We start from the raw sequence: 15,030 nt of genomic DNA, 5'->3' as shown, positions 1-15,030 counted from the left end.
CGACGTCGCTGTACAGTTTGTTGATTTGACTTGAAACTAAAGAAAGGAAGGAGAGAGGACCAACTTTAGATGAAACTCTTCCTACTCACAACAAACACCAGCACAGACGGTGCCAATCAGCCGCACAGATTTTACACAATTTCCATTCGTTTCATGGAGCGGAAAGGTACAACCGAGCCCCTGACCGAGTCCCTGACCGAGCCCCTGACCAAGTCCCTGACCGAGTCCCTGACCGAGTCCCTGACCGCCTCTGAAGCCAAAACCTTCATAGTTTGCATCCAACACTCACAAAAGCTTTCCTTTTTTTTTCTTATTTCGGCTGCTGCCTTCTTCAGGGGTCAACACAGCACTTGGCAATTGTTTTTATGCCGGATGCCCTTCCTAACACCACAGACCACCGAGCTACCAGAGCTCTCTGTGTGGAGTAGAGAGCTGCCATCTTGGGTGCCCGGGGGAGCAGATGGTGGGGGTCGGGGTCCTTGCTCAAGGGCCCAGAGTGGGGCAAATAAAGGTGGAGACAGGTGTAGGTGGTTCACCTTTCCCACCCACATTTTGATGTTGTCAGAAGGGGGAGTCAAACCGGCGGCCTTCCTATCACAGACCCACCTTCTCTAACCTCTGCACCACCACTCTCAAAAGCTTTCCATTAAAAAAACAAAAGTCCATCTTGTCTCATCTTAAATACTTTTTTCTTTTTTGCCAAATTAATACTTTCTGCTGTCAAACGTGTCACTTTAAGCCTGTTAGATTAATGACGTTCGGACATTTTTAGTGTTTTTGTTTGTTTGTTTGTTTGTTTGTTTTTTGTGGGGGTTTTCATACAGAAACATGAATGCACTGGAAAAAGAAACGCTTTAAGGCTCGGTTAAAAATGTGTCAAACGTTTCATGAAACTTCAAAATAGGAAGTATTTCAATAAAGACGGACTGGTTCTAAGACCCCCTGCTGCTCGTGGGCTTCGTGTCGCAGCTGTTCTCCGTCAGTGCCAAGTCGCCCCGGTCGGCGAGGAGCAGCTGGCCGTGAACCTTCGTGTCAGAGCTTTGGATTGATGGTGAGGCAGCGCCAGGAGGAGGTCATGAAAAAATGAGGTGAGGTTGGCTGATCCGCAGAGTTGGCCAGACAGACGGCACCAGTTGGAGAGGGTTGGTCTGATCCTTGCCGGATGAACCGAAACCCAGAAATACACCCAGGAGGCACCGATGATGAAGACTCCAGCTACAGAGTGGGTTCAAGTATTCCCCCTCTTAGTGGTAAATTTATGTTGTTGTCTGGAGTTCACATGGTTAGTGTTAGTCCAGCTCAGCTTAGTAAGACCTCAGATCAGGATTGGGGAATAAAAGAGAGAGTCTGGGTCAGGAGGGCATCTGTCCATAGAAGCTGCACAGACCGACCCAAAGACCAGTTAAAGAAAAGATCAGGCGGACTGTTTGGAATTAGTCGACTGGACACTTCCCAAATGTAGAAGACGGTGTTGTGGTCGCTGAGGCCAAATCTGAACTTTTAATCCATGTTCATGGAGGACAACGCAACGTCAAACCCAATGTATACTGCGACCATCAAACACTCTAAGAACTTGGTTCCACCAAACCTGGTTGTTTTAGTGTAGAAAGTTCTCAGTTTTTATATACGCCCGTCAAAAGGCGGACATATTACGTTACAGTCCGTCAAAACCGCTGATCCACTGTAGATAATTAATCAAACCTTCATACACATTTGTAGGACCACTGGACAGTGTGCCGCGTAATCTTCTCTTCACCTCAGCTCTAAGGTCAAAGGTCATACAAGGTCTTTGCTTGTCCGAGTCACTGGTATAGATTGCTGTATGACAGTTTGTCGACGAGCGTGTAATGTGTCATATGGTGTTCTTGTTTAAGGTTTGTCCTCGCCAAAGAGTTCATGGATGGAAATTGAGTCAAGTCTCCTGAAAAATGTGGTGCGAAAAATAAATTAACTTTAGACGTCAAGGGTAACGCATCTTAAACGTCTTTTGAAGACATTTTAAACAAAGGGGTTGTTAGGTTTCACTAGAAGTGTTTAGTTGCTTCAACATCTTGTATCGGTGCTCGAATGCAATCTGTTAAAGAACTGGTCGGAGTTCAAGAAAAGATGGAGTACTGAGGAGTCTTTGAGGGGAACCAAAGAGATTTGAGACTCGCAACAATGAGCCGAACCACACGGCTGAAGGAGAACCAGCCGAAGGTGCTGGAATGGTCCCATCAAAACCCGGATCTCAGTCCACCCAAGACCCTTTGCTTTGATTTAAAGATTGTTGGACTCTGGAAAACTGCCCTCTCTTTTTGAACAGTCAAATACCGGTAGTTCATGTTTTGCCATTTAAACGTCTTTTTTTTTTACGATTCATCAACTCCTTCACTGTTTTTCATTAACGTTTACCAGAATCATCGGTTCATAACTGTTTTAATGAATACATTTGAAATATCCATCCATCATCTAGAGCTGTCAATTCTAACACGAAGCCCGGCCCAACCCGGATTAGGGCCGGACCGGGCCATAATAATGTGCGGACCGGGCCGGTGTCTGGCTTTTGATTGCGTCAGCGGATGTGCACAGCTGACGATGCAATTATATGGCAACACGGCTTGCCATACATTCACCTGCCGCACGCTGCCATTTGACCGCGCGCTGACCAGCTTTGAAAAAGGTAAAAAGTTCAGTGAAGCTTCAGATGGTCTACTGCCAGCGATCCATCAGCCCAAATGGACGTTCATTCAGCCGCTGCACTCAGCGGACACACGCAGCCGACGATCCAAACAGGTGAGATCACAAAATAGCCTGCATTATTCGGACATGGACCGTGCTCTGACATGTCGAATGCAGCAGAAACAGGGATTTAATGCGCTTTGACGGCCATGAAAGGACAAACACCCCCTCAGCTCTGATCATTTGCCCCCTTAGCGGCGCCTGTCCTCCGACCGTTAATAACTATATAAGCAGTCAAAGCTTAATTAAAAATGTCGGGGGTGGGGTTCGAGTTCGGACCTGTAATTACTGTTAATTCGTCGGGTGGGGTTTGGAAATTATGTCTACGAGCTGGGGCCAGGCCAGGTCGGATTTTTTGGGCCCAAATGCAACTCTACCATTATCTTCTGCTTGTTCTGAAGTCGGGTCGCAGGGGCAGCAGCTTGAGCAGGGAGGTTCAGACATCTCCTTCCACAGCCACCTCCTCCAGCTCTTCTGAGAAGACTCCAAGGAGTTCCCAGACCAAGCGAGAGACGTAGTCTCTCCAGCGTGTCCTGGGTCTTCCACGGGGTCTCCTCCCAATCGAACATGCCCGAAACACCTCCCTAGGGAGGCGCCCAGGGAGCATCCTTACCAGATGCTGAACCACCTCACCTGGCTCCTCTCGATGTGGAGGAGCAGCGGTTCTAATCTACTCCAAGTCTCTCCTGATAACTGAACTTCTCACTATCCTGATGCATGCTCAATAATCCAATAATCCAGAACTTCTCACTCTATCTCTAAAGGAGAGTCCAGCTCTACCCTGCAGAGGAAACTCGTTTCAACCGCCTGTATCCACGATCTCGTTCTTTCAGTCTCTACCCAGAGTTCATCAGAGGTGAGGGTAGGAACGTAGACCGACCGGTAAACAGAGAGCACTGCCTTACAGCTCTGCTCCCTGTTCACCACAACGGACCGGCACAGAGTCCACAATACTGCAGACGCTGCACCAATACTTCTGTCAATCTCACGCGTCATTCTTACCTCACTCATGAACAGAACTCCAATTGGAGGAGTTCAAGTAAGTACATTTGACATATTTTCAAATAAATCTCCTTTCAAGCTACTTTTGTCTTCCAGTTTTTCCAGCGGGGCCTTGAACTATCGAAGAACTGAGAGCTTTGAGCCAACAGCTAAAACCTGTTGTTTAAAATATCTGAAACAAGTTTTTTTCTCCTGTTTAACTTATTTAATACAAAGTATTTTGTGTAGGTCCATCATTTATCGTTCAGTTGGAAATCCATTTAAATATACCACGGGGGTGGATACTTTTACTACCAACTGTGTGAGCAAAGATCTCCACCAGTTGTCACGACGACCCCGATGATCAACAACAACATCCTGTTTTCTCAGCAGAACTTTCGCCAAACCACATTTTGTTTGTTTTATTTATTATTTTACTTCCTGGTGGAGGCAGCCGGCTGCTGCAAGGTCGTGAGATTCTGAGGGCGGGGGGGCTGTTGGGCACGTAGCAGTAAATGTACACCATCGGGGTGCTTTATCCCGTGTAAACTGTAACAGAATAAACCGTGTAGAGACAGAGTGAGCCGAGTTAATTTAGAGATGACTCGACTTCTGTCGTCTCACCTGAAACGAAACCCCCCCTTCAGAAAAAGGAAAGCCCGTTGAGTAAAAGTCGCCGAGCGAAGGCGAGCAGCTCCTTTTCATATTTCTAATCAGGCCTGTTAGTGTTGGGCTCAGCGGGGGTGGGCTGAGGAACAAGCTGAGCGCAGTAATTGGACTTTTAATTAGGTTTATAAACATTTAGTCCTGAACTCTGAAGCTCCAAAGTTGTTTAATTTGATTTTTCCGTGGAGCTTCTGGAAACAGATTATTTTAAACATGAAGACATTTAAATGAAAGCTCAGTTTTATTTTTTTATTATTTTTAGGAAGTCGAAGCTTCCAGATGTGCAGGTCAATATGATGCTGTTCTGTTTGGACCCGTCTCTGCAGCAGGAAGTCCACGTATAAACTAGATGTTTTCTCTGCCGTCGTATTTTTATCAAAGGACCAGTGAAGCAGTAAAATACTGATCTGTGTGAAGACACCCAGACCAGAACCGAGCCTCCTCCATGGTCCACTGCAGGGTTCGGTTTCACTCGTGGGTCTGTGGACACTGAGCTGATGGGACTTGTTTTTAAGAAGCTCCAGTTTTGTCTCATCTGTCCAGAAGACATTCTCCTTGTGTCTTCTCAATATTCAGTTTAATAAATTCTCGTCTCGTATTTTATGACATGATGTCCTCAGTCCGATGGTGTGACCTCTGACCTTGGAGTTCACCTCCAACCTCTTCAGAATTTGTTCTGGACTCTGGTTATCGTTCGTATAATCCGTCTCTTCATTTGTCCTCTTGTGGACACGTCCAGGGAGGTTGTCTCCAGTCCTGTGGACCATAAAGTCCTGAGTAATGTGAGCAGCTGCAGTCAGAGGAACCTTCAGCCGGCTGGAGATGATCTTCTGGTCTTTAACTTCATCACGTTAATGATCACTCAGTCCATGTGTTACACACCATGACACCAGTCAGTCCTGTGACTACCTGTCCCCTTTAAACACACTGAAGACACCTGAGGTCCACACGTCTCGCAGATTAGTTTCAATCTTAAAATACTTGAGTTGAGCCAAAAGTCTGATTTTTATTTATTTTATTTCAGTGATAAATGTTTATTTTATTTTTATCTGTTTAAACTGAGTGTTTTTTTAAGGATGAGGACTTCGTGGGTTCTGCTCTCTGCAACTCTCCATGAAGCGGGTCTTACCTGTAAATGTCCCACTCCCGTCCCGCGTCACGCGTGTTTAAACCATGCGGGGCTGCTGCTACGATCCAGCTGCGGGGCTCTCCGCTGGACACATCTGGGTCACATCTGGAGACAGACCGGGTCGGTGCCGTTCCTTAAGACAGATTAATTTCTCCCCTCCTCCGGGTGGGAACCCAACAGAGTTCTTGTCGGAACCAAATCCTCCTCCTGAAGCCGCCGCGGGTCCTCGCGCTCCACTCCGGTCCGCGCACGAGTCCTCAGTGCGGGCTCTGCACCCAGCAGGTGGGTCCGCGCGCCCGACACACCAGCGCAGCGAGTTTCCAATGCGTGACGTCACCGGATCGATCGGTCCAGCCTCCTCCCCCTCCCCTCCCCGCGCCGCGCGCTCCAACTTTATGGAGACGCCGGAGCTCAAAGTAATCTGATTACTGCTCATAACAGATATCAGATAATTAAAGTATTGCACCTCTGATGAAAAAAACTCAGGTTTCTGCTGTTTCTGGGTCAGTTTAGATACTTAAATAACAAATCATTGTGAGTAATTTGATCAATTAGGCTAATTAATAATTAGGATTTAAATGAACCCCCCCCCCCCCCCCCACACACACACACACACACACACACACACTGGTCTGCTCAATGAGGCTTTAACGAGAGAATAGAGAGGATGAAAGTTGTCTTCTGCTGCCCCCATGAGGATCAACATGTTCACAATCTGGAACCCGAAGACTCAAATGTTATTTACAAAAACAGAATTATTTTTTATTTTGATCATATCAGTGATTCATATGTTTCATGTGTTTACCTGCAGAAACGGAGAAGAGACTGGGAGTGGGTCACCCCTGGTCCATGGACCATCTTCATGTCCTGGTTTGTGTTTAAACTCAGATTTATTATATGTCAGTGTTGGACTGGAGCTAAATTATTATATATATATTTTTTTTTTATCCAGAAACTTTATTTGAATTAGTTGCAGTCAGTGGTGGACACAGTTAACACAGCTTAACTGAAAACCTTGATAAACAACTGATTCTCTCAAATTCGCTGTATGGTTTCAGGAAAAAGAGTTCTACCAGTTTGGGTGTTTTGGACCTTATTGAAAAAATTATTGATACATTTGAACGTGGTGATTATGGTGTTGGCATTTTTCTGGACCTCTCTAAGGCTTTCGATATTATTGAGTAAGCTGCACCATTATGGGTTTAAAAGTTATCCTTTTGGTAGACAACAGTGTTTAATTCTAAATCATCAAAAATCCCAAATTTGAAACATCAAACATGGGGTCCCCCAGGGTTCAATCTTGGGACCATTACTTTTCATTATATATATATTAATGACTTTGTAGATTCTTCCAAATATATTTCATAAGGTCATTTTTGCTGATGATACCAACTTGTTTTTTTTTTTTTTCCACATAAAAATTATTCCGAACTGGAGGAAATAGTAAATGCAGAACTGAAAAAAATAAATACCTGGTTCAAGAGTAACAAGTTATCTCTTAATATCAGCCAAACAAATTTTATTCTCTTTAAACCCAATAAATCTAAACTTTTAATTGATCATGTAATTCTCAAAACTGAAAATGTGAAATTAATGAGTGTAAGTTCCACAAAACTCCTGGGGGTCCACATTATGTTGGCTTGTTTTTTAAATTACGACATTATTTGCCTCTACCCACACTCTTAACAACGTATAAATCTCTCATTGAGCCACACCTTACATCCTGTAATGTTATTTGGTGCAATACTTACCCTAGTTGTCTTAAGAAACTTGAAAGTCTTCAAAAAAAAAGATAATAAGAACCGTGTCATGGTCCGAGTATAACGCCCCCACATCCCATCTATTTCATCGTTTTGATCTTCTTCGGCTAACAGAATTAAATGTGTATCAAGACGCCTGTTTGATGTTTCAAATTGTAAATAAAAGTAATAAAAGATTAACAGAGCTGTTCCAATCAGTGGTCCACAACATGCTTATGAAACCAGGGAAAAACTAAATAACTAGTCAAACTTTTTCTGGGAGGGGTCCTCAGATTTGGAACGAGCTTGACGAGAGTTTGAATATACTTGATCACTTGTAGGACCTGTAGCTTATTGATCAGAGGTAACATAATCTGTATTGTATGTGGAATTTGTATGAGGACGAATGTTTTATTGTGATGTTATTTTAATATGTTATACTTATAATTTGTATGTAATATGTACCCAGGCTCCGTCTATAAGCTTTAAATAGCTTTTTGGAGACCTATGATTATTTTTGTGTGTGTGTGAATAAACTGAAACAAACAGTTCAGCTAATAGCGGAACAAAGTTTCATTTAGCAGATTAGCATTTTTGCTAACTTTGGAAACCATTAGCTTCCGCTAAGTTAGGTTTCACCAACTTTAAGTCCGCTAACAAAATTCACAAGCACGTTTATGTTGTGGGCGTGTCTTTAAGTGTCCGTTTGGCACGCCATTGGCTGACTACGTGTACACGTGACAAGACGTGATTGGTCAACGCAGTAGCAGCTAGCTAGACAAAGACACGCGACCCAGATTGAGTCACACAGTTAGCAGTTAGCATTATATTACGCTATTTATGTTTTTACCGTTTTAGTGTTAGCAAAACTATTTTTTAAATTGGTGGTAAGTTTGTTGTGCCCACCACTGGTTCATGTTTACACCCACTGTTCCCACAAGCCCCCAAGATCAACACCTGCAAATAGCCCCACCAAGTAGAACAGCATGAAAGTTACTTAGAACACATCTGGGTTGCAGTATAAAAATGTTCCAGAACATCCCATAGAACTTCATTAAAGCCGTGATTGTTCCCCATCGCACACTGAACAGGGGAAAGTGGAAATACCCTCCGTCCATCCGTCCGTCCGTCCATGTTGTGAGCGCAACAATTTGAAAAATAAGAGAGGTTCCAACTTCCATTTTGGTGTGTGGCTGCAACTACGAGTAATAAGGTCACTATCAAAATTGGGTTGCCATGGGGGTGGGGTGAGTGTGTAAACTGGTTCTCAGGAGTCACAGTTTATTTCCACAAGTTCTGACAAACAACTCAAATTTCTCACACTTTGACTCACGGAAGCTAAATTGAGACGTGTTCCAGACAACGTCATAACTTTGAGACCATCTAGAGTCAAGAAATGTCTGACATTCCATCTTCATGAGAGCAAGACGCCGTGACTCGCCTCAAACAGCAAAACCTTGCACACGTTTTGAGACTTTTTGGAAAGGCCGATCAGATTTAGTCTCCAACAGCCGGAGCCCAGACTGAACCTAGCTTAAGAGCTAATAGTTAAATGTTAGCCCCACCTTTGCTGTAGCTCGGTCCAAATAAATCTACATTGGCTGCATGATTTTTTTTGTGGAATCAGGTCCTTTAAAAGATAAATTCAGATTTTTGCTCCCCATCATGGAACAAAGAGGGGACTTGGAAATAACCTCCCACCATCCGGTTCACTGTGCTCTAATTTCACAAAAATATGAAGTACTGGCTTCTTTTTTGGTTTGTGGCTAAATCTAGGCATAAGAACGTTTCCTTTCAATAAATGGGTTGCTACATCAAAATCCAAGATGGCCACCATTTATACGCGTCTTCTTTCGGCTGCTCCTTTCCTCAGGGGTCGGTCGCCACAGCAAACTAAGTTGCATGTACCCTGTATTCATTGGTTAACTGGACATCATTAACTTCACGCAGACTCTCTCACTGGTACATTTTCATCTTTAAATCACTTCTTGGTCTGTTGCCTTCATACATCTCCTCCGACATGTCTCTGCGTGAGTGCAGCTACGGAGTGCGCTCTCAGGACATTATTACCTGCAGTGTTCCCTCAGTGAGGACTGAACTAGGCAAAAGGGCCTTCTCCTACTCCGCTCCTGTTTCCTGGAATATCTTACAAAAAGAATTGAAGCTCTCGACCTTGACCTCTCTAAGTGGCTTTAAGAATCTGTTGGACTCCTGGCAGGGTCCAATGCTGACATGTTCCTGTTTTTAGTTTTATACATTTGTCTTGGAATCTAGCTGTTTTTTTGGTTTTGTTACCTTTTTCCTTTTAGCCATCCTATTTGTTAAAAAAAAAAAAAAAAAAAAAAACTGTAGTATGAGTTTTTATAATTGCTTATTGCTGTTGCTGTTGTCCATTGTTGTCATCTTTCTTTGTTGAAATCAGGTCTCTCTTGTAAATGAGTCCTCGAGGCTCAATGGGATTTACCTGTATAAATAAAGGTTGATTGATTGATTGATCCTGGTGCATGCTCAATAATCCAGGCAGAAAAATCTAAAAAAGTTAAATCTGGTCCTCTGGACATTCAAAAAACAAAACAACAACAAAAATGTAGAAACGTTTCGTCTTTCATCCGAGAGACTTCCTCAGTCTGAGGAGCTGTTTTCAGCTCAGTCTCTTAAATAGCACCTTCTCAGAGTGGATCAACCAGTTTTGCTGCTGACAACCAAAACCAACTGATCACATGCTCAAGAAGGACCATCAGCCTAACAATGGATCATTAGCACACTGATGGCTGTTTACTACTCACAGAGGGCTGAGTCATACTAGCAATCACAGCATTGTAAGAGGGGGACAGTTGAACCCGGAGGCTCCACCCGTTTAACGATGGACGATTTCTTTTCACAAAGATGGCCTCCTTTACTCCTCTCTCAAACCATCGTTCCTCTCTGTCCAGGATGTGAACATCTTCATCCCTGAAAGAGTGACCGCTGGCCTGGAGATGAGTGTAGACCTCAGAGTCCTGGCCTGATGATGTTGATCTTCTGTGCTGGTCCATCCTTTTGGCCAGTGGCTGTTTAGTTTCCCCGATGTAAGACTGATCACCTTCCTGACACTGAACAGCATACACAACATTACTCTGTTTGTGCCGGGGGACTGGATCTTTGGGATGAACCAGTCTTTAATGTATTTTGGGGTTTAAAAGCCACTGGGACGTTATGTTTAGAAAATAAACGTCTCAGTTTCTCTGATACCCCCTCAACATATGGAATGACCACTGGTCTGGGTCTGGGTTCCTCCTTTTCACCTGTTGGCTGACTGGAGTCCTGTTTGGGTTTCTTCTCTGCTTTCAGGAAGGCCCAGTTAGGATATCCACATTGCTCTAGAGCCTGTCTTGTGTGGGATTTCTCCTTCTGCCTGGCTCCTGAGTTAGTGGGGACGCTGTCTGCTCTGTGGTACAGAGTCCTGATGACTCCTAACTTGTGCTCCAAAGGGTGATGGATGCCCTTCATGACACAACCACAGTCCACCGAGCTACCACAGCCTTCTGTGTGGAGCAGTGGATGGACATGTGGATCCATTGGTCAGAACACCTCATCATGCTAACACCATCTTCACTGTGAAGCACGGTGGTGGCAGCATCACACTTTGAATTTTTCTCTTTTTTGTTGGGAAACTAGTCAAAGTTAACAAAACGATGGGACAAAGGAGAGAAATTCTTGAGGGAAACGGGAGTCTTCACAAGACGTGACTGGGACAGAAGTCCACCTTCCATCAGGACAACGTAAAGCAACGTGGTTTAAGGTAAACCAGTTAAAGGTCCTGAACTGGTCCAGTTAAAGCGAGTGACTAGAGTTAAAGGTGTTGGACACAAGTAGCACCATTTTGGTCAATTCCAGGTTTCAAGGCAACACAAAACAAGAGTAGTGAAGAATCTGATGAGCAGTGAACATGAAACCGTTTGATCAAAAGTGTTTATTTCACGGTGAAAACAGTCCAGTCACACACCCCCAAATTATTTTTTTACAAACCGCATCAAACCAACATCGAACACGTGAGACAGAAAAATAAAAATCATCAGAGCACAAAGTGATTGGCTTCTGCAGCAGAGATATGAAGGGTCCGAGTTCTTTCTGTTGTCTGTCCGGCGAATCAAAGCTTCTTCTTTTTTCAACATTTCTCGGGAGAGTTTCATTCTAAGGCGACGTTAAGACCGAGTCCTGTCCTCCCTGCTGGGACTGATCCGAGCCATGTCCAGGCCTTCTGGGCTCCACATCGATTATTCAAGCTGCTTCTGAAAGGCATCGGTGGTGGAAGTCAAGTCGTCCATGGAGCTCCTCAGCACTCCTCTTTGATGTAGATCTGTTCGTCTGTGTCCGACTCCAGGTGTTCCAGCCGCTCCGTCTGCCCGTTCATGATCTCGTCGGGGGTTTTCATGAACCTACGAGGAAACGCACGTTTAACTCGGTCTGGTCTGAAGCTCAAACCCAGAGCAGGTAAAAACAAACAAACGGTGGATCATAAACCTGAACAGAAGTCTTTGCCCCGGCTCTTTCCTGATGATGTTCAGTTTGTAGTAGTGCCTCAGTGCTCGCGACATCTTCTCGTACGTCATGTTGGTTCTGTTCTGTGAGGGACGGAGAGCAAAACCTTTGTTGATTTTTAAGTCATACAAATTTTAGAAAAAGAGAAGTTTCCCTCAATGTGACATACAAACGATGCATTAGTGTTAAAAAAAAACAAGAACTCTACAAACAGCACAAACACCATGAACAGTGTTGACTGGCGTTCAACAGGGCAATGTGTTTGGCCTCCAAATTATTAATTTGGTAGTTAAACATGAGGTTGACTGATATGTGTTATCTTAAAGTGGAGCTACACATCACAATGCGTAGCTTCTGCACAAAGCTCCGCCCCTTTTAGGGTAAAAATGACCTCTCTCCACTTTGGTTGCAGATAAATGCAACTCCGGAAGTGTTTGCTAAGAAAACAGCTGTAAGACTACAGCTCGCTTTGAAGCTTTTAATCACCCAGATGTTGTATCATCCTGATCAACAGAGGTATAGAACTCTTGCTTTCTTGAATTTAGATTTAATTAATCCATTCCTAAGCAACTTAATAAAGCAATCAATCAACATTTGCGTGAATACGCTTAAAGTATATGCAAGCTACATGCTGGGCTAACAGCTAAAAGACCACCGCTACCTGCCACTAGCCGATGCTCACTTGAAAACAAGGAGGACAAACCTTGAGGTAAAATAACCGGCTGTGGGAGAACCAGAAGTTTTGTGCCCATATTCATCCAGAAACCTGGCTCTGATGGCACACACGGCACCGAATGTGTGTTTTACCTTGTGGTTGCCCCAGAGCCTGGCCAGGCCGTTGGGGTCCATGATGCGGAAGACTTTACTCTCCGGATCCTCCCAGCGGATGTAGTTCTCGTACCTGCTGTCTGACAGGAGCTGGTAGACGTAGTCCCACAGCAGCCTGCAGTCTGCGAGGAGCCAGCAGGGACAAAAAGAAAACGCTGAGTGGGCCGAGTTGAATAAAACTCAAAGCCCTTCCTGAAGACGTGCGTACCTGCTATGCGTCCGATGGGCATCTCATCTGGAGGAGAAACGGGCATGATGACGTGGTTCCTGTACAGCTCCTCCTGCTGCTGCTGAGCCAGCTGGTGGTGGTGGAGGTGGACCTTCCCCTCACGCCCGTTCTCCATCGTCACCTGAGACGGGGGTCCGCTGCGGCTGTGCCTGAAGTCCATGCCGGCACCCCCGCCGCTCCAATTCGGGCTGAGGATCAAAGGGTTCATGATGGTGCTGGGCATGAGCTGGATGACGCGAGGAGGGCCTGCCTCCTGGACCCCCGGGCTGCCCGGGCAGGGGGCCTCTTTGGGCATGACGCAGTGCCCATTCTGGGGTACCGGAGACACGGACAGCGGGTACATTTCCTCCGGCAGGTGGTGGTTGCTATCAGGTAGCTGAGAGAAGCTCTGGAGGAGGTCCTTGTTGGCGGAACGAGGGTGGTTTGGCTCGGAAGGGGACCGGCTTGGAGTTGGGTTGTGGGGGGAGCGGGAGCGGGAACTGTGACGCAGTTCTATAGTTGGTGCGTGATGGGGGAGGGGTTCCGTACCACGTGGTGCCCGTCGTACCGTCTCTGAAAGACGAGAAGATATTTGAGGCTCAGTTAGGACTTTAGTTGATGGTATTTTATAAAAACTGCATGCCGTCCGGCGTCTCCCTCCATCTGTTAGCACTCGTATGTAATATGGATCAGCCTCAGCTACTACCACGCCAAATCTGAACTCTGTACCTGTCAAACTGATAAAGTTGTAGCCATTTGTTGTTGGCTAATGTCAATCAGCTGTGGCAGTCATCTTGAATTAGGTTGACTAAAAGTTGTCGATGTTCTTCCAGTGATTCTTTTTTCTGTTTTATTAAAATCTGTCCTCTAGTTTGACATGTCTTACAACAGACACATAAACAGACCTACCAGGTGTGGTAGTAGTTGTAGTACTGGTGGTGGTAATGGGGGGTAGTGGTAGAGACAGTATTAGTAGTAGTGGTGGTGGGGTGCTTGTAAATATAGTAAATAATGAATTAATTTATTTTAAAAGTCTAAAACTAAATAAATGCCAACTCCAGTCACCATTAAACTTAAAAATGTACCAACTTATAATAGTTTGTCTTATTGCCATGAATTTAAACCTACTTTAATTCTTATTAGTCTTTTAAATGTGTCAAGTTTCAGCTGAAATAAAACGGGCGTATGAAAGCAGTAAATGATAATTGTAGATTTTGTTTAGATTTAAATGATCCCACTGTCAAACGTCTCCACCGTGAACCCACCAGTAGGTGTCGCTCTGACCCCACGGTGAGGCCGAGCTGCACAGCTTCAGCTGTTTTGTCTCTTTAAACCAAATTAAGCTCCTGAACTACCAACGAGAGTTCTTTAACATTTATCACTGCAGCTTGAGGTGTGGACGATCTTCTGCCGACTCCGAAACAGAAACTCCAAGGGCTCATTAATCGCTGCTCAGTCATGGAGCCAATGTTGGACACACAAAGATCCTCGGAGAACAACCTGATCTCCAACAAGAACATGGCTCCTTCTGCAGAGACGGAAGGATCTGATGATGGAACATCTACAAGTAGTATGAAGGCAAACGGTTTGAACATTAATGCACTGGAGACGCTCCAAACACGAGGATGCTCGGATGAGACTAAAAATATCACTTTGGAATCTAAGAGAACGGCGTCCACACAGTGAAGCACGGTGGTGGCAGCATCATGCTTCACCTCCAGAGGTCCACGACCTGGACCTCACACTGGTCTGTTGACATCTGGACAAAGATCTGACTGCATGGACTCAAGAACAACTAGACTGAAAATGAGGCCAACTCCAACGGAGGAAACCGTTCTACTTTAACACGTATTTGGTAAAACCAGCTCCACCAGTCTGTTCATAACTTTCATGTCAGATTTGTCATGCAACCAGAGGGCGGGAGGGGTCGGGTCTGGTGGCCTCAGGATTTCATCTTTGCTGTTTGCAGATGATGTGGTCCTGTCAGAATGTTCATCTCTCCCCAGAGCGGTTCAGAGCCGAGCGTGAAGCAGATGAGGATCAGAACCTCCAGATCTGTTGGAGGACGGACTGTCCTGGTTGGAAGTGAGGTGCTGCCTCCAGAACAAGCCGGATGAGATGAATGAGATGGATGGGATGAGATTAGATAAATGGGATGGATAGGATGGATGGATGAGATGAATGGGATGGATGGGATGGATGAGATGAATGGGATGGATGAGATGAATGGGATGGAT

At 45.0% G+C, this 15,030-nt stretch overlaps 1 protein-coding gene across 1 annotated transcript in view; it reads right to left on the bottom strand.

Annotated features, from left to right (window-relative positions):
* Positions 1 to 11,173: 11,173 nt before the first annotated feature.
* Positions 11,174 to 15,030, bottom strand: part of etv6 (ETS variant transcription factor 6) — a 33,383-nt gene continuing 29,526 nt past the window's right edge. Inside the window, exons 5-8 of the mRNA XM_037696263.1 lie at positions 12,794 to 13,366; positions 12,565 to 12,707; positions 11,740 to 11,840; positions 11,174 to 11,654 (exon numbers count right to left, since the gene is read on the bottom strand). Coding sequence (XP_037552191.1) covers positions 11,552 to 11,654; positions 11,740 to 11,840; positions 12,565 to 12,707; positions 12,794 to 13,366 — 920 coding nt within the window. The 3' untranslated portion in view covers positions 11,174 to 11,551. The remainder of the gene's footprint in view (positions 11,655 to 11,739; positions 11,841 to 12,564; positions 12,708 to 12,793; positions 13,367 to 15,030) is intronic.

Source organism: Nematolebias whitei, chromosome 22, assembly GCF_014905685.2.
Source record: "Nematolebias whitei isolate Nwh7 chromosome 22, NemWhi1, whole genome shotgun sequence".
Lineage (NCBI taxonomy): Eukaryota > Metazoa > Chordata > Actinopteri > Cyprinodontiformes > Rivulidae > Nematolebias > Nematolebias whitei.
Note: the sequence above shows the minus strand (reverse complement) of the source record. Positions and strands in the feature narration are given on the sequence as shown.